The 20156-nt window shown below is 35.3% G+C and overlaps 1 protein-coding gene across 5 annotated transcripts in view; it reads left to right on the top strand.

Moving 5' to 3' along the window:
• Positions 1-20156, top strand: part of STXBP3 (syntaxin binding protein 3) — a 50019-nt gene that overhangs the window by 1945 nt on the left and 27918 nt on the right. For 3 of the 5 annotated variants that reach the window (XM_041748384.1, XM_041748379.1, XM_041748380.1), the window contains exons 2-6: positions 7433-7482; positions 8084-8165; positions 11864-11940; positions 14572-14650; positions 15943-16043. In XM_041748384.1, coding sequence (XP_041604318.1) covers positions 7433-7482; positions 8084-8165; positions 11864-11940; positions 14572-14650; positions 15943-16043 — 389 coding nt within the window. Of the gene's footprint in view, positions 1-7432; positions 7483-8083; positions 8166-9136; positions 9327-11863; positions 11941-14571; positions 14651-15942; positions 16044-20156 lie in introns of all 5 variants that reach the window. The other 2 variants (XM_041748382.1, XM_041748381.1) reach the window with 2 other exon arrangements.

Below are 20156 nucleotides of genomic sequence, written 5' to 3'. Positions count from 1 at the left end.
TAATATATATAGAGACAGTAGATTAACAGTTGTGTACCTCCTGGGGGGGGGGTGGAGGAAATGGGGAGACTGGGGGATAATGGTTAAGGGGATGGTTTCCTTTTGGAGTAATGAAAATGTTCTAAAATTGATTATGGTGGTGGATGCACAACTCTGAATGTAATCATGTAAGAACCATGTAATCATGCACTTTGGGTGAATTATATGGTATGCAAATTATATCTCAATAAAGCTTTTTCTAAGAAACCTGATATCAGAATTAAATATAGACTTAGGGACCCTGCGTGCCTCAGCGGTTGGGGGAGCGCTTGCCTTTGGCTTAGGTCGTGATCCTGGGGTCCGAGGATCGAGTCCTACATCAGGCTCCCTGCACAGAGCCTGCTTCTCCCTCTGCCTGTGTCCCATAAATAAAAGAAAGAAAGAGAGAAAGCTAGAAAGAGAGAAGGAGAGAAGGAGAGAAAGAAAGAAAGAAAGAAAGAAAGAAAGAAAGAAAGAAAGAAAGAAAGAAAGAAAGAAAAGAAAAGAAAAGAAAGAAAGAAAAAGAAAGAAGAGAGAAGAAAGGAAAGAAAGAAAGAAGAAAGAAAGAACGAAAGATTGATTTAGTATTCATACCCAGCTCTTTCTGGCTGCAGGGTTAATGTGTTATATGTCTGTGATTTTCTGTAATGTTTAATGTAAACCGTAGTTCAGAGCCTTATCTTATGCCCAGTCTGTTGCAGTAGTCTCCTAACTAAGCCTCTAACCTCTAAGTGCTCATTCTTTCTCACTCCAGTCTGTGACTAATAGTTGCCAGAATAATTTTCTTGTAACAGTGAGGTCCTGTGATCATGTTATCTGCTTGAAGACCTGTAGAGAGAGACCCCTCCAGTTGTCTAGAGATCATTTCAAATAGTCTGCTTATTATCTACCTTTTCCTTGTATAATCTTGATGTTCAACTAGTCTATACTGTTTATTCTCCTTGAAATCTTCTACCTCTACATCTTTATGACAGTTTTTGTGTAGAATGCTCCCCCTATACCTGTTCTTCACCTGTCCAAATTTTAGCTAGCCTTCAAGTCTTGACTCAAATGGGGTTACTATCTCCACAGTGGCTTCTTATTTTAACCCAGCCTCTTACATTTCTGTAGCATTTGGTTTATCCTTCTCAAATGACACTTCTCCCTAATGTCTCTTGATAGGCTTCTCAAAGTTGGGTCCACTATTGTTTGTCCGCTATTGTGTCTAGGGAATAATAGAAAACAAATATGTAAACAAAAAATATTATTTCAGTTTGTGATATATATGGGCAGGGGCTGCTTTAACTAGATGGATCAGGAAAAGTTTCTCTGAGCAGGTGACACTTGATCTGAGACCTAAAACATGAGAAGGGATCAGCCTTTAAGGACTGTCTTAAAAACACTTTTAAAAAAAAAATCTTAAAAAAAAAAATCTTAAAAAAAAAAAAAAAAATCTTTAGGGATCCCTGGGTGGCTCAGCGGTTGAGCGGCTGCCTTCAGCTCAGTGCGTGATTCCGGGGGTCTGGAGATTGAGTTCCACGTTGGGCTCCTCGCAGGGAGCCTGCTTCTCCCTCTGCCTGTGTCTCTGCTTCTTCTCTGTCCCTCGTGAATAAATAAATAAAAATCTTTAAAAAATAAAAATAAAATTTAAAAAAGCTTTAATATTTTGAGTGGAAAGGCTGTATTTATAAAGCTAATTTCCATACTTAAAATCAATGAAAGTTTCTAGTGTTTGGTATTGCTTATTTGCCACTTTCTGCTACAGAAAAGCAGTAGCAAAAATATCATTGATATAAGATTTTAAATTTTTTTTTTAAATTTTTTATTTATTTATGATAGTCACAGAGAGAGAGATAGAGGCAGAGACACAGGCGGAGGGAGAAGCAGGCTCCATGCACCGGGAGCCTGATGTGGGATTCGATCCCGGGTCTCCAGGATCGCGCCCTGGGCCAAAGGCAGGCGCCAAACCGCTGTGCCACCCAGGGATCCCTGATATAAGATTTAAAAAAAAAATTTGATGAAGTTGGGACACCTGGGTGGCTCAGCAGTTGAGTGTCTGTCTGCCTGTGGCTCACGGCATGATCCCAGAGTCTATTGGGCTCTCTGCATGGAGCCTGCTTCTCCTCCCGCTTCCTATGTTTCTGCTTCTCTCTCTCTGTCTCTCATGAATAAATAAATAAAATCTCTAAAAAAATTTTTTGATGAAATTTATTTAAAAAGTAAAGCAACAAAACAAGAGTAATTAAATCTACCACAAAGCAATCTCAGGCCACCTGTGGCATTTTTTCCTTAACACAGTCTTATTTTGTTGTCTGTAAATAGTAGTCTGATGTCTGTGATTCATAGCATATATTTTATAGGAAATATTAAGAGAAAGCTCATTTAGAAAAATTACAAATAAAAGTAATCAGACCATATTTTAATTTTCCTTTTAGTCCTTATATAGCTACACATATATTTTTTATTCTTTGTCATTCTATGGCTTCCTTTTTTTTTTTAAACCTAATACTGATGTGGCATTTTCCATACTATTTCATAATCTTTGCTATTCACATTTTCAAGTGTCTTTAAATACCTTGATGTGGCAAAAAATTTTGATATATTCTCCCAGCCTCCTTCTCCAGACACAACCACTCAGGTTTCTCACAAATTCTTCTACAAGTTTTCCATGCAAATATAAGCATATGTAAAATATTTTTTTGTTTCAATCAATTATTTTTGTTTTATGTATTTTTTCATTCTGCTTATTTTAAGTTTATCTTGTTGAGCAAAATATTCTTTTAATTTTTGGATATTTGCACAGTCCTGTATTTACTTAAATCAGTATTAATTGGGTACTCTATGCTGCAGATTGATTTGGGTGCATATACCTTGACTTCCTGGAATTCACAGTGTGGTGGGGGGTGATGTTACACAAGTAGCATGTGGTATATTAGCAGTGCAGAAAGGTTTCCTGGGAGAAGAGAAGAAAAAGGAATCATTTCCTCTCTGGGATTGGATCAAGGAAGACTTCAAAGAGGAAGTGCAATTGAAATGTGGTAGGATTTCACCAGCCGGGGAAATTGAGCCGTGGCCCAAAGATGAAAAAGTACAATTTTTATGGAAGAGGGAATGATTCCTTCTAAGTATAGGGTATTTGTTGCAAGGAATAGGTGACGAAGACCAAAACGTAGGTTGGAGCTAAATAGTTTAGGCATTAGATGGTGGGGAACCATTAAAAAGCATTTTTTTCCCCTCTCTCAATATAATGAGTATTGCATTTGTTCCTTCCCTGGTCTCCTGGGTTTACCTTTATAAAGATTCTTGCCTTGGTGGGCTCAGTCAGTTAAGCATCTGACTCTTGATCTCAGCTCTTGATCTTCATTTCAGGGTCATGAGTTCAAGCCTCACATTGTGCTCCATGCTGGGCCTGGGGCTGACTTTAAAAAAAAAAAAAAGGATTCTTACCCATTCATTAAATAACTTGGGTCACAGGTCAGCAGAATCTGTTGGGTTTCTAATTAGGAATTAAGTAACATGTATAAATTTTCTGAGAATGTAAATTTCTTTATGGCCTACCAATGTGCTTTTGACTTTTGACTTTTTGATTTTTCAAACACCTTGTCATTTGCATTACTTTGAAAGACTGGTTTATTATTTCTTCTCATTGGACTAATAGTTGGAAGATTTGGTGTCTACTCCAGATTATACTTCGCTTTCCCAGCCTAAAGAATGAGGAGTTTAGACTACATGTTTTTCAAGATTTTTTCAGTTTGAATTCATGTTTCCATTTTTTTAGATCTTCATTTTGTATATTTTCTTTATTTCCATTTGCATTCCTAAAAGTTTTCTCTTTTGTTTAAGTTATAAATATTTAAAACTAGGTTTTCATTGTTTAATTACAATTTATTTTATTTTTTTTTAAAGATGTAAAGATTTAAAGATTTTATTTATTCATGAGAGATGCAGAGGGGAGAGAGAGAGAGGCAGAGACACAGACAGAGGGAGAAGCAGGCTCCATGCAGAGAGCCCGATGCGGAACTCGATCCCGGGACCCCCAGGATCACGGCCTGAGCCAAAGGCAGACGCTTAACCGTTGAGCCACCCAGATGTCCCATTTACTGACATTTTACAAATCATTTGTGTCTTTAGGCATTTTGCTCTGAAATTTGCTTAGCATGATTCTCTGCTCCTTGTTTATTTACTTAGGCATGATCTTAGTCCAACTTGGCAAGATAATTTGAATTCCATAAGTGTATTAAAGATCTAAAGTAGAAAAAGTAAAACAACAAAACGTGGAGAAAATATAGGATGGCATGAGTTAGACTTTTAAAAAAAACCCGTAACTCAAATCTCATTTAAAAGAAAAAGACTTGGGCAGCCCCGGTGGCTTAGCGGTTTAGCGCCACCTTCAGCCTGGGGTGTGATCCCCGGATCCAGTCCCACGTCAGGCTCCCTGCTTGGAGCCTGCTTCTCCCTCTGCCTGTGTCTCTGCCAGTTTCTCTCTCTCTGTGTGTCTTTCATTAATAAATAAATTTAAAAAACATTAAAAAAAAGAATTTTAAAAGAAAAAGATTTGATAAATAAAAATTGTAAATTCCTATATGGTAGAAGACACCAGCTAAATTATATTCACAGAAAACATTGACCATCCATAGGAGAGAAAGGGTTAATAACCGAGAGTATCTGCAAATTGATAAGGAGAAAATAATGACTCAACAGAATAATAAATAAAGGATGTAAACATGATTTGCAGATTAGGACATTGAATTGATTGTTTTTTTAGTGGAAATGTGAATTAAGACCAGTTCTTTTTCTTTGACCCATCAGATTGACACCATGCTATAATTGGGAAGCTTGCTGGTAGGAATGTGAATGGTTAAAAACTTTTTGAGAAAGCATTTGGAAAAAAAGAAAAGCATTTGACATACAGTAAAATAAAAGACATAACTTTTGATGCCAGCAGTCTCATTTATGGGAACCTGCGTTTCAGAAATAAAAAGAATGATACATAAAGATACATGGATAGGGGCCCATGGATAGGATGGGTGGCTCAGTTGGTTAAGCATCTGACTGTGGCTCTGGTCATGATATTGGGGTTTTGGGATTGAGCCTCTCAATGAGCTCTGTGCTCAGTGGGGAGTCTGCTTGTCCCTCTGCCCTTGCCCTTCTCTTACACACACACACTCTCAAAGTCTTAAAAAAAGATATATGTATAAAGATCTTCATTGCCATGTTATAGTGGCAAAAATGGAAACTCCTGGGGGTCCCGGGATCGAGTTCCACATCGGGCTCTCTGCATGGAGCCTGCTTCTCCCTCTGTGTCTCTGTCTCTGTCTCTCTCTCTCTCTCTGCATCTCTCATGAATAAATAAATAAAGTCTCTATAAGGTAAACCTAGGAGACCAGGGAAGGAACAAATGCAATACTCATTATATTGAGAGAGGGAAAAAAAATGCTTTTTAATGGTTCCCCATCACCTAATGCCTAAACTATTTAGCTCCAACCTACGTTTTAGTTTTCGTCACCTATTCCTTGCAACAAATACCCTATACTTAGAAGGAATCGTTCCCTCTTCCATAAAAATTGTACTTTTTCATCTTTGGGCCACGGCTCAATTTCCCTCTGGTGAAATCCTACCAGTTGAGCTATATAAAAATAAAGCAAGCTTAGAAAGGGAAGTAGTGTAATAGTGTCTAAACTCTGCCTGAGGGCAGCCCTGGTGGCCCAGCGCTGCCTGCAGCCCAGGTTGTGATCCTGAAGACCCTGGGTCCAGTCCCACGTCGGGCTCCCTGCATGGAGCCTGCTTCTCCCTCTGCCTGTGTCTCTGTCCCTTTCTCTCTCTCTCTCTCTCTCTCTCTCTGTGTCTCTCATGAATAAATAAAATCTTTTAAAAATATATAAAAAAAAAATAAACTCTGCCTGAGAAATCCTTCATCTCTGCCTTTAACGTAGAAGAAACCAGTGCTTTAGGCTTAAATTAGTATTAAACTCTAGGCTTTTGCCATAATTCTTATTTAACATTATAATCTCCTTAGCAAACATATATAAGCATCTTAACTAATATTTCTTAACGCTTTCAAGCCTTCCCAAATACAATAAAACCTTCCAGATCATACTTCTATGAACATTGGTAATCCTTATTAAATATACCCTCTGCTTGAACATGTCTTTTTTTTTTTAACATGTCATTTTTTAATATGCTAAAAATTGATGGTATATTTCTAGAAGCATTAACTTAAATATAAATTAAGTAGGTGAGTTTAAATGAATTATGTAAACACTCATTACCAGGAATTAATGAAATTAGAAGTTACTATAATTTACATTTAAATTATATTTTTATCTATTATATACTACATATTAGTTTTCAAAATTGAAAATTAATGAAAAATTAAATGAGGGATTGTCATTTTATTTTTTAATTTTTAATTTTAAAAAATATTTATTCATGAGAGACAGAGAGAGGCAGAGACATAGGCAGAGGGAGAAGCAGGCTTCCCGCAGGGAGCCTGATGTGGGACTCGATTCCATGACCCCAGGACCATGACCACAGCCAAAGACAGGTGCTCAACCACTGAGCCCCTCGGGTGCCCTGGGAATTGTCTTTTTATAAATTAGAACAACAGGTATTTGTGTGAATTGCCTATGTGCATTATTTAATACATAAGAAAAAAGTTTTTGTAAATCAGTGAACTAATTTAAAAATAGATGAATTTTGAAAATCATTGCAAGGAACATGTTTGTATTTATTGATTATAAGTCAAGACTGAATTTTTTTTATCTAATACTAAATATAAATTGATGAAAATGGTAATGCAGTAAGCCAGAAAGAAAAGTATTTACCTAGTTTTGATTATCAGATATAATTTAGCAATAGACTATTTAGGGATTTTCCTATGAGTTTTTTGTTTTTTTCTTGTTTACTTGCGATTTAAGTAAAATAGGAAAAAGCAAATCAGATAATGGTTTCAGAAATATTTTCCAGATATATTTATATAGTTAAATATATTAGTTTTTTATAATACTTTTATTCTCAAAAGTTTAAAAACATACTACAGTTTAAATATAGGTAGGGGGTGTATGGGTGGCTCAGTCAGTTGAGCATCCCACTCTTGATTTCAGCTCAGGTCATGATCCCAGGGTCATGGGATCCAGCCCCCAGTTGGGCTCCTCCTTCAGGGTGGAGGGTTAGGGGAGGGAATCTGCTTGAGATTCTCTCTCCCTCTGCCCTTCCCCCAATTAGATATGCATGTGCTTTCTGTCTCTCTCAAAATCAATAAATGTTAGGTATTAAAGATAACTGGATTTTTACTTTGAGTTTAACAGGTATATATACTTTTTATGTAAGTTAGCAGATTTTCAAATTGGAAACTTTCCCAATGTTTTTGATCTTTTGAGTAGTTATTATATTTGTTCATTAAGATTTGTGAATAATTCTTTTTTTTTTTTTGCAGAGATAAAAGCAACAGTGTTTGATGACTGCAAGAAAGAAGGAGAATGGAAGGTAGAATTTGCATATTTTGCCCTTTATTTGAGGACAATGTATTATTATTATACTTGTATAAGAATGTAGAGTCTGGAAGTATACTGATTGCATTCAAATCCCAGCTTCATCACTTGATAGCTGTGGCTTTTTGGGTAAATTACTTGACCTCTCTGGTTTTTTTTCTATAAAATAGGAATAGTATTACCTCATAGTGTGGTTGTAAAGATTAAATTAATTAATCCATGGCAAATGATTAGAACAGCACCTGGAACATTTATTATTCCAGAAATAGAATTTTAGAATTTTAAGAAAATTTGATGTTAAACACAAGATACATTTAGAATGAACAAGTTCTTTTAAAAAATGAATAAGTTCTCTGATTCAAAATGGAAATGTTTTATTTGCTTACTTATATATAATATTATATGCATGTATATTGAGAAAATAAAACTCCAAGTCCTACAAATGAAAAGGTGAGTTGAGATCATTTGCCTACTGTCCTGATATTTTCATTTTACATTATAAAAGGTTTATATTTGAATAGATTTAATGTATTCTGTCTTGTGAATTCTTGACAATCAAGTACTTACACTATTTCTTAATTTATGTTAATTTTAAGATAATGCTTTTAGATGAATTTACCACTAAGCTTTTGGCATCATGTTGCAAAATGACAGATCTTCTAGCAGAGGGTATAACTGGTAAGTGTTACCAATACTCATCATGAAAACTTTTTTTTACTATGACTGGGAAAGTTTGAAGATTAATAAATTTTAGTCATTGTGTTTCTGAGGGGGTTGTGTTTTATTATTTTTATAATTCTAGCCATAATAATTATGTTGGACATTCTTTCTCTGTAAATCTTAAGAATAACTCCTGGAAGTTTTCTACAGCTGAGATTATAATTCATAGCCCCTGACCAAGAGTATAAGTCAGTTGCCTTGTTGAATTTGTCATTTAAAAATTTAAATTTTACATATTTGATAAAGGTTTTGTATGTCGACATACTGAGTATACCTCAGTGTTTTAATTAATGTTGGTGGTTTTCATGTATTGCTTTTAAATGGATAGAAAGATTTATGTTATAAATCCAACTTTTATACATATTTACAAGTGTATAATATTGACTTTTTAAGTTTCTCTTTATTACCTGGAAATGAGGCAGTTAATTATAAGTTTAAGTCAGCTTTAGAATGGCATTATGAAAAAAATGATGCTGCCAAAAGTTACCTTCCATTAGGCAGGATCGTGTTAATGAGATTAATTGCTCTTACGTTTTAGGAATAATACCCATATTTTATAATATTTATAATCCTATCATCATCCTTAAATTCCTCATCTGTTCACTCATTTATTTAAATTTGATCTTCATGACAACCCTTCAGAGATTTTTAAAATACCCTCACTGGTAACTAGGAAACTGAGACTCAAAGTCGAAAATAATTATTTCTTTTATATTTTGCAACCTAATGTAGAATGTGTACCCTCTGTCACTGCTACTTGTGAGATTCAAACATACACCAGTATTTTTAAGAAAACCTGAGCATTGTGTACAAGGGGAGGATTAACTAAAATTTTTTATAATGTTTATTTTGATATTTATATATAAAATCTTTAATATATAATCTCTTACTATTGATTATATATTCAGTTTGTCTTTATGGCCTTTCAGTGGAAAAAGCTCTCAAATAGAAATCAGAAGATTAAAACCTTGATTTTTCAACTGTTGTACAAATGTAATACCAAGTAAGCCATGAAGTTTTTTAAGTTTCCAGAGGTCATTCTGATTTGCAGTAGAATGAGAACCATTTGCTAATGTGTATGAAAATTCTGTGAAGCTACAGAAAAGATTCTGCTGCCATGTAAGTTTGGGAAGTAACATTAGACAAAGCTAAAGAGGTTTCTTTAGGACTTCCAGAGGTTGTTTTTTTTTTTTTTTTTTTTTTTTTTTTGTATGCCAACATGTATGTGGATCTACTGGGTTCAAGTGTAGTACTCAGTTTTCTAAATTTATTTAGAAAGAAAGCTTTTTTTTTGAGAACCATTTCATAAGGACTGTTTATCATGGAGTATATTGTTTCTTTATATCCTCTGCTGTCACCTTGGTTTACTTGGTTTAATCATAATCATATCTACCAACTTGAACTTGTCACAGTCCTTTTGAGTCCCACATGTGCTCTTGATTCTTTAATTAAGAATCCCTCAATTAAATTCAGCATTGCAGTTTTGGTAGTCATACCTTCTGTGGTCATTCAGGTCATTTGTGAAACTATTCAGTAGTATTTTCGAAGTTTTAAAAAATAAATGAGAAAAATATGCATGTATGATACTACTTTAGTGAAGAATAAAGTTAAATAGTAAAAAATAGACGGGGGCAAGGGCACCTGGGTGGTTCAGTTGGTTACGTATCAAGCCTTCAGCTCAGGTCATGATCCCAGGGTCCTGGGATTGAGCCCCACATTGGGCTCCCTGGTCTGTGGGGAGCCTGCTCCCTCTCCCTCTGCTGTTTCCCTTGCTTGTGTTCTCTTTATCTGTGTCAAATAAATTAAAAAAAAAAAAAAAAAGACTGGGAATTAGATGAATCTTTTGTTACTATTACAGGAATACTCATAAAAATCTTTTTTAAAAAATCTATTAGATACCCATCTTTCAGGAAATTGAAAAAGTGACATTTTCTGCTATTAATAACCAGACATTTAAGAGTATTTTCAAAGTTTGTATTCTAAATCATATCACAGTGTTTTCACATTTTAACATATACATTACTCACCAAGCATAATAGGATATATAGCATAAGATGACTGTAAGGCACTTGATTTTGAGTATTAAGCAGTAAAATAAGTTTACAGATTTAACCTTAATTTTTTTTTTTAAAGATTTTATTTATTCATATAGACACACAGAGAGAGGCAGAGACACAGGCAGAGGGAGAAGCAGGCTCCACACAGGGTGCCTGACGTGGGACTCGATCTGGGGACTCTGGGATCACACTGAAGGCAGACGTTCAACTAGTGAGCCACCCAGGTGTCCCAACCTTAATCTTTTTTTAAGGATTTATTTATTTGAGAGAGAGAGCATGAGGGGGAGGGGTAGAGGAAAAGGGAGAGAGAATCTGAAGCAGACTTAGCATGAAGCCTGTCACAGGGTGGTCTCACAATCCCGAGATCACCACCTGAGCTGAAGCCAAGAGTCAGTTGCTTAACTGACTAAGCCACCCAGGAGCCCCTAACCTTAATCTTTTAAGGGTGAAATTACAGGGGTACCTGAGTGGCTGTCATTTAAGCATCTGCCTTCTGCTCAGGTCAAGATTCCAGGGTCCTGGGATGGAGCTTAGTGTCGGGCTCCCTGCTCAGTTAGGAGGCTGTTTCTCTTTCTCCCTCTGCCTGCCTCTCCCCCTGCTGTGCTTTCTTTCTCTCAAATAAATAAATCTTTTTAAAAAGTGGGATTACAATTGTTGGGAATGGGGATAAAAATAAAATTAAGTATCTTCTTGGAAACCTTATCTGATATCCTAATAGAAGCTATGATAAACCTATACTTTACTAGTATAAATGAAGGAATGAGAAGATGAATCATCCTATTTACCAAAGAAGACCAATATAATTATCAAAATAAACATTATAAAAATTTTTAGTTATACTTCCCCTTGTACACAATGCTCAGGTTTTCTTAAAAATGCTGATGTATGTTTGAATCTCACAAGTAGCATTTCTTGCTTTATGGCATGCTGCTTGCTTATGCTTGTAGTCCTAACTGTGAAATAGCTGCTTTATCTTTTTCTTCTCATGATCAGTACTTAGTCCAGAGTTGAATTCTAGGGAAGATACATTTTTTGGGGGCTTTTTTTTTTTTTTTAAGTATTTAGTTATTTAAAAGATTTTATTTATTCATGAGAGACACACACAGAGAGAGAGAGGCAGAGACACAACACAGGCAGAGGGAGAAGCAGGCTCCATGCAGGGAGCCTGACGTGGGACTCCATCCTGGGTCTCCCAAGATAACACCCTGGGCTGAAGGCAGCGCTAAATCGCTGAGCCACCCGGGCTGCCCAAGATTTTATTTATTTTAGAGAGGGAGAGAGAGAGAGCGCACAAGTGGCAGAGGGGGAGGGAAGGGACAAGCAAACTCCATGCTGAGCATGGAGCACAGTGCGGGGCTTGATCTCAGGACCCTGAGATCATGACCTGAGCCCAAATCCAGAGTTGTTTGCTTAACTGACTGAGCCACTTAGGTGTCCCTACATTTTGGGGATTTTTTGAATTATCAAATGGAGACAAATATTAAACCTAGTTATGTAAATGTGTTTCCCTATTATTATAAATAAGAAGTAAAGCTTGTTTTAAAATTGTTTCAAGTGTATAAATACTTGCTTATATAAAATAACTTTTTTTTTAATTAGTTGTGGAGAATATTTATAAGAATCGAGAACCTGTCAGACAAATGAAAGCTCTTTATTTTATCTCTCCAACATCAAAGGTGAGTATTTTGAATCTTTAAAAGATAGGTTTTTCATTCACCATTGACATCATTTTCTCATAGAAAATTCAAATATACATTCTTACTTAGAAAATTAGTGCTACAACCTAGTTTGCTTAGGAAAGTTTTTCTGTGTTAGAAATTGTTTCATTTGCACTCTTGCAAATAAGAATATATAAGTGAAAGAATTCTTCCCCTTCCTCCATATATGAAAAAGAATTTAATTGTATAAAATGGTAGAGATTCTTTGAGTAATTTGTTAACTCTGCAACCATATTTTTTTTGGAGGACAGCAATGTACATAAAAGAACTAGTCTTGGATTAATTCTTTATCTTAGTGACTTCTCTAGAGCATACATTTATGTATACATATATACACATGTATGTATGCATGTAAGTGTATATATAAATACATTTTTTATGTCAAAGATATATCTTAGTTTATGATCTGTGATTAAGCTCATCAAAAGCCAAACTTTTAGAGTGAAGTAAATACCAGATTCCTTTATTCTGTACAATATTTGAGAATGAATTTTTTTTTTTAAGATTTTATTTATTTATTCATGAGAGACACAGAGAGAGAGAGAGAGAGTCAGAGACACAGGCAGAGGGAGAAGCAGGCTCCACACAGGGAGCCCGATGTGGGACTCGTTCCCGGGACTCCAGGATCATGCCCTGAGCCAAAGGCCGACACTTAACCACTGAGCTACCCAGGCGTCCCTAGAATGAATTTTCCAATTCATACTTTGACATATTCCCACTCAGAATGTTAAAGTTGAAGATTCCAGTTTCTTTTCTTCTGATTCTAGCAGACAGCAGGGAAAAAAAACCCAATTATTCACTGTTCAGGCTCTGTATATTGACTGCTGGTGTGTGTGTGTTTTAATTTATTTTAGAAAGAGAATGGGAAGGAAGGGCAGAGGCAGAAAAAGAGAAACCCAAGCAGATACTGTGCTGAGCAAAGAGCCTGATAACGTGGCTTGATCTCAGGATCGTGAGATCATGACCTGTCCCAAAACTGAGAGTCAGACACTTAACCCACTGAGCCACCCAGGCGCCCCTGGCTGCTGGTGGGTTTTAATGATATTTTGTATCCTAATGCTAATTCTTAGCATTAACAGATAATGATGTAAAAGTCTATGTGGCCATTGAAAATGAGATTTCTAGGAAATTTTAATGATTTAGGTAATTGTTATTTTTAGTGTTAAGTAACAGAAGCAGGATACACAATTGTGTATTCAATAAAGCAGCAAAGGAGTCAGAGAAAAAGGTACCTGAATGAGACTCCTTTTTTTTGCTACAACCAACTCTAGCTTCTCTTTCTGTCCTGAGTCAATTACCTATTGGGTTCTACAACTCTGTGAGTATCAGTGAGGGCTTAGGCTCATGCAACACCAGTGGAGAAACCTAGTGAGAGACTTCCTTCCTCAGTGGCTGGGTGAGCATCTGTGGACCAGTGTCAGAGTGTTCCCAGCCAGAGGTTGTAAAATGACAGATTTCTGAAAGAGTTTGGCTGTAAGAGATTCCTGAACCCCAGGGGAAAGGTCTGCTAGTGAAAAAGAGAAGCCCTGTGGTTTGTTTATTTATATACCTATAGCCCTCAGGAGGGGAAATCTTTTTGCCTTCTTCCTTTTGTGAAACTGCCTGTATTTAGGATTCTTCAACAACAAACCTCCAATGAGTTGATAAAGGAAAGCGTTGACATATCTAAGTGGATCAAGCTGCCAGAGAGGAAGTTTTCAGTAAGAATGAAGAAAATATACATCTTACAAAATATAGCTACTTGGAGAGAAGGATGACGACCTAAACAGAAAAATAATACACATAAGGAGAGTCTAGTATAGCACATAAAAAATTTCTTGAAGCTCAAAACTGTGATTTCTCACAGTTAATTGCAGAACAGGATAATCACCATCAAAATTTGAATTAATACCCTAGAAGATCAAAATGGAGTATCTCAAAGCAAAAAACCAAAGTAATGGAGACTTGCTAGATAGATCCATGTGATCTAACATGCGATTCTAGGAGTTCCAGAAGTAGAAAAAGGAACAGATGGAGGAGAAATCATTAAAATCTGTGTTCTTCTGTTTTTCATTTTTGCTTCCAGATCATTGTGTCTTTAAAACTATTAGCATAATAAGTAAACAAACAACTACTAGATTGTATTACCTGCTGTTCCTCCTCCTTGAAGTCATTTCCCAGCCTCTGGGTCTTTCATTATCCCTTGATAACTTTACTCCTGGCTGACTGTTCCTCTCTTTAGCACCTCTTCTAGTCTCAGTGGCTTCATTATCCAGGTTGATAACATTTCCAGTATGTTCGTTGGCTTCTCAGTTCCTTGATTTGTTACCTTCTAACAGGGTCTTCTGTGGGGCTTTAGCTTCCCAGTCACTGAATCATTCCTGGATCTTCTCATTGCTGAAACAATACTCTGTTCATACATATTACCTTACTGCTTCTTAGGTCTTTAGCTATTACTGTCTAGACAACATAGCATTTTTAAAAAATCAGTTTATAAAGTAAACTGTTAAGGTTTTATTTTATTTATCAAAAAAGAATAATCTTAGATATTTATAGCATATTTAAATTAGTATTTGGTTAAATGTGTATTAACAGCTAACCTTCTTTAAGTCTGTAGACTGTTTTTTACGTGATTTTGCAAGTAAGTCCGAGAACAAATACAAAGCAGCGTATATATACTTCACTGACTGTAAGTAGCTTTGTAGTATTGCTTCATTGTTTAAATCCTATTGAGTATTTCTTACAATACTATTATGATATTATGATTTTTTATTTATTGCTTGTTCTAATTGGTTAAAAAGAATCTAAAGCTATCATAATCTATCCTAATTTGCGTTAAGGTGATAGAAAATTAAATTCCGAACTGGTCATTTTTGCTGGTATACAATGGTGGGGGGTTGGTGGTCCATCAAATCCATCAAATTTTATGCTGCTGACAGGAGGAATTTTTTTTAAATAAAAGTTTTAATTGAGGATTTGATCATATAATCAAAAATAAGACCCTTTGGGAGAGTACTGAAGAAATTGCCATCTGTTTGGCAAATATTAATGGAGAGAATCTATCACATTTCTCTTCCTGTACCGTATGTTCAAATAGAAAGCAGCTAAACTAAATCACGGAGAAGTCCACAAACACATGCTTCTGCTTTATGTTACACCTTACATAATTATACTGCAAAATAAAAATGCCATTCATCTAAGTGCAGTCTTGGTCTGTGCTATTAGATATTCATCATTTTAACTAGTATATTTTTCCTGTAAGTTATTATTTATCTCATACCTGTAGTACTTTGCATTTTAAATGCCATGCTATAACTTTTTATCCTTTAAATAGCCTTACTGTACAGAAATTCATGTTTATGGAATTGATAAAATTTAATGAGTGTGAAGCATCTTAAGGAATCTTGAGACTAAAGAACATCATGTTAAATGACACTAGGACCCAATGATTGATGTTCCAACCTAGATTAAAGGTGAGGTTGAGGTGGAACAGGCTCTAAGATCCGGAATTTATCAGTCTCAGGATTTCCCATCTTCAGAGAAGTTCTTGTAATACATAGAAGGAAAAACTAATACTTTGATTAGTTTTGGTATGGTTGCACTTAATGTTAAAATTTAGAGAACTAGTATAAATTCCTAAGAAGTTCTGAATGTCTTATAAAAGTTTATTAAGTCCTGGATTTGGATCTGATTTTACTTCCTGCCAATTTTAGTTTGCTATAAGCAGCTCTCTAAGGAAATAATCTTAGATATGGTTCCTATGAATTGGGAAAATGGAATTTCTGTTACAGTCCTCTTCGCTAGAATATATTTGCTCTGTAAAGAGAAGAATACTTACATATTATCTCTGTACTCATAGTAAATTACTTTGTGAAAGTCATGAATTATGTGTAAAAAAAAATCTTGAATGTTGAAATGATTAATTCAAAAGAATAAAAATTTAGATGGAGTTAATACTCTAATTTTTTTTTTCCATCTCAGTTTGCCCTGATAGTCTCTTTAACAAAATTAAGGCTTCTTGCTCCAAATCAATAAGAAGATGTAAAGAAATAAATATTTCCTTCATTCCACTTGAATCTCAGGTACTTCTTTTTTTTTTTTTTTAATTTTAGCTCACAATGGATTTTAAAATTTGATTTTATGACCTTTTATGACCTTACTTGTTAATAAGGTATATCCTAAAGATATTTTATATACTGTATATTTAGTGAATCTTGAACAATTCACAAGTAGACATTTCTCATGATGAAGGAAAGGAGAAGAGCATAAATTGAAATGGAACATCATGAAAGTGGAGTTTAAATTTTACGGCTGCCACTAAGTCCTGTATATGTCAGGTTTTACAGCACTATCAGATTATGAAATCCAAAGATTCTGAGCACAGTCTATGTTAGATGACTCCAAAGAAATACTTTCAGCTTCTGTGACCATTTATAATAACAAAACAAATGTTCTTCAATAAATTTTTTATAAAACATTATTAGATTATTTTAACATAAAAAATTTTGAATTTTTAAAATTCATTTTGACTTTGGAATAGTTATTAGCCTCCAATTAATAATAGTAAAAGTGATAGGAAACACCTATATAGTACTCTCTATGCCAGACACTTTGCTAAATGTTTTCTGTAAATATATTCATGTAATCCTCATAATAATTCTATTAATAGACAGTAATCCCATCTTCATTTTAAAAATGGCAAAATCAGAGAAGTTAAGTAACTTGCCCCAAATCACACAGCGAGTGCAGTGCATTGCTCAGCTTTGTTGTGCTCTGTTGTCTATGTTTGGATTCTAATATTTCATAGAATTAGAATAATTCACTGTTGTTTGGAACCATAAGGTCAGTATTTTAAGAGATGGAAAGGCTCTAGAAAAGAGATTTTTCTTCTAAGCTGTTACAGTTTGGGGAAAAAAAAAATTAAATCCAAATTGTAAAATTTTAAGATAACCATTTAACATTAGATTGTTTCCAAAGGTTACCTTAAGACCTGTTTCTTTTAATATGATATGTAAGTTTAGTGTAGGATGAAATGGGCTTCCTAAATGATGTGGGATATAAACAGTAGTGTGAGAAATATTACAAGCATATCCAGAGCATCTGCTGTACAGATGGTAAATATAGTTTTAGTCTCAGAATTCATTAAAATTCTGCAGTTGCTCTTTTTGAAAGAGAGATTTGTGTAGCTATCTGACCAATTTGATTGGTGATGGAAATAACTTGTCTATATAGAGGACTCTCATGAGAATCATCTTGCTGGTCTTTGCAAAATGTTGTGATTATTTAAGGTCCTGTCTGTCTGCTTTGTTTTTCCCCTATGAAGTTTTTGCCTTTATTTCCTTGATATCTTAACAAGGTTTATGTAGTAAACTTAACTGCTATGGAGGAATTATAGTGAAAGTACTTTGAACTTTTGTTCATTTGTGAGTGAAGATAATAAATACAACTAAGCTGTTTGGGTTATGAACAGAGGCCTATATGATTATTCATCAAGATCATGTGCAGTGGATGCTGTCTGCTAGATGCAAAGTGATTTATTGTGCTGAGTATGATATATGCCCTACATGTACCTGAATGCTGTAAAAGAAGTCCAAACAATTAAACATTTTCAAAATGATATCAATTAGGATTAGGTTTAATTGCGTAGAACAGAAAAGTTTACTTGCAGTAGCTTAAACAAAATGGAAATTTATTTCTTACTAATATAAAAGAAGTCAGGAAATGGGTTATGTATGGCAGGTATGCTGACTCTACAAAGTGGTCAAGGGCCTATTCTAGGGATGACCCTCATGATCCAGGGTAACTATAGAATAATTTCATCTTCATTTGGGGAAGCAGGATGAAGGAGAGAAAGAAGAAAGTATATAGATTTCCTTTATATCTTGTTGGCTAAAATTCAGTCACATGGGTATACATAAATGTATGAGGAAAAAAATGTAGTCTTTTAGATATGCATATGTAGATATGTGGCTGCTTCCCCCAGAGAATTGGTGTGGTTACTGAAAAGGACAGGAAGAATGGTTTTGGGGGAGGCAAGGAAAAGAGATTAATTTGTACTAGGAGAATGGGAAAATATTTGAAGAATGGATAGAATTTCATAAGGTAGTAATGAAGAGAGAAAGAAGAGGAAAGCGAGAATAGCCTGAATGCAGAGATACAGAAGCAGAAAAGTACAGGGGAGCAGCAGAAGTGTGCATTATAAAGGCTGAAGATATGTTAGATAGATCTGTCTCTATAGGTAGGTTGGGACTGTTGTAAGAGGCTCCAGGTCCCACCAAGAATAATGGCAGAAAATGCACTGATGCAGAAGACCATGGGACTGGTCCTAATGTTTTTAAGGAAAAGTAGAAGTCAGGAGACCATTGGGGAGAGATTATCAAAATCAGATATGATAGTGCTCCAAAGAAAAGTTGGACATTCAGCACATTTAGAGGTTGCACGGAGAGGAAGGTTGACTCACTCCTGAATTTGAGTCAAAGAGATTAAAGAAATCTCTCAGAGAGTTTAAGATAATTACTGCTGTCACATATACATTAAAGCAATTAGATGTCAGACATTCAAGAATATATGGGAAACTGATGATGGTGGACCTTAGGTAGTACAGAGTCTGGTGGAGTTTAGTAGAGAGGGTGCTAGATGATATCTAGGTAGAAATAGAGCTAAGCCAGCTATAGTTTAGCAAGAAAAGTAGATGGAAGTGGTAGGGGTGGGGAGAGTCTTTAAGGAGCTGATTGTGGATCATGACGTTGAAGAAAGTATTTGGTAATAGTCTAAAGGAACATGTAATAGTGGACATGAAAAGTAGAGAAGGGGAGGAAGGAAATGGAAGAAATGGGAGTGTAGAATGAAAACCAGCTCTGAAATTCTCTTTGGTTTATTGGACTATTAGTTTAGATTAATTTAAACTGTGGTAACAACTTCCTAAATCTCAGTATATTACAATAACCAAGTTTATTTCTCATTTGTGTTTTTGTCCATTGTGGTTTGCCTAGGGCTATGCTCTGTATTCTCTTCATTCCAGGTCTTAAGCTCAAGGAGCAGCCCTTGTCTGGGACGTAGCAGAGGTAAAAGAGAAATGGTAGAGCCACACAATGGCTCCTTCCACTTACCCACCCCTCCCCACCAATGGCTTTAAAGCTTTTGTGGGGAAGTAGAATGGGTCACTTCTACTCATTCCCATTGATGATAGCTAACGCTAACTTCAGTGAGTGAGAGGCCCTTTAGAGAAGGACTGTAAGTTTTATTTTATTTTATTTTATTTTATTTTATTTTAATTTTATTTTATTTATTTTATTTTATTTTATTTTTTATTTTATTAAGAAAGAGAGAGAAAGAGCAGAGAGGTTGGGGGTGGGAGAGGGAGAGAGAATCTGAAGGAGGTGCAGAGCCCAGTGCAGAGCCCAACTCAGGGATTGATCCCACAACCCTGAGTTCATGACCTGAGCTAAATCAAGAGTCAGACTCTTAACTGATTGACCTACCCAGTTGCCCCAGGGCAGTAAGTATTTTTGAACAGATAATATTATCTACTGTTATGTGATAATGTACTATGAGAAGTGCTTTTTTGGCAGTTAATACAACAGCCAACACTTTGAGCAACACAGACATAAGTGGATTAGCTATGGCTAAATCTCCGTCCATCTTTGGGCTGCTGCTCTTGGTTATGTGTTACGTTCAAAGAAATGAATGCCTTACAGTGAAAGGAAACTTTCACGAGGAAGCTTATTCATAGTTTAGTAGTTAACCTATAATAATTGTTACATACCTACTTTTACACTCAATACGTTATCCTAGGCTAAGAGGGATTAATATCATTATTTTTTAAAAAATAAAAATTAGTTTAATGGAGAACTCCCAACCCCAGTTAGAGAGCTGCTGCTTCCTTTGTACTCTTCACATAACACAATAATAGTAAATCTCTAATCCAGTTCTTTGTACATAAGTAAATGCTTTTGTTAGTTGAATAAATGTGTCTTTGAGGTTTCAGTGTATCTATGATTAGACCAATTACTAGGTCTGGCACAATAGGTGTTTTTGGGAAATATGTTTCTATTTTAAGGAAATGAAGACTACCTGAGGAATTGAAGAAACATCTTAACTATGGAAAATTTCTGGGTTATTCTCTAATGGATTAAGTTGCTTAATGTAGGTCAAATATATAGACCAATTTTGGCTTTGTTGTATTTGTGCCAGGT

Source organism: Vulpes lagopus, chromosome 3 (assembly GCF_018345385.1).
Source record: "Vulpes lagopus strain Blue_001 chromosome 3, ASM1834538v1, whole genome shotgun sequence".
NCBI classification, from domain to species: Eukaryota; Metazoa; Chordata; class Mammalia; order Carnivora; family Canidae; genus Vulpes; species Vulpes lagopus.
The sequence above is the reverse complement of the archived record's forward strand: the minus strand, read 5'-3'. Positions and strand labels throughout refer to the sequence as shown.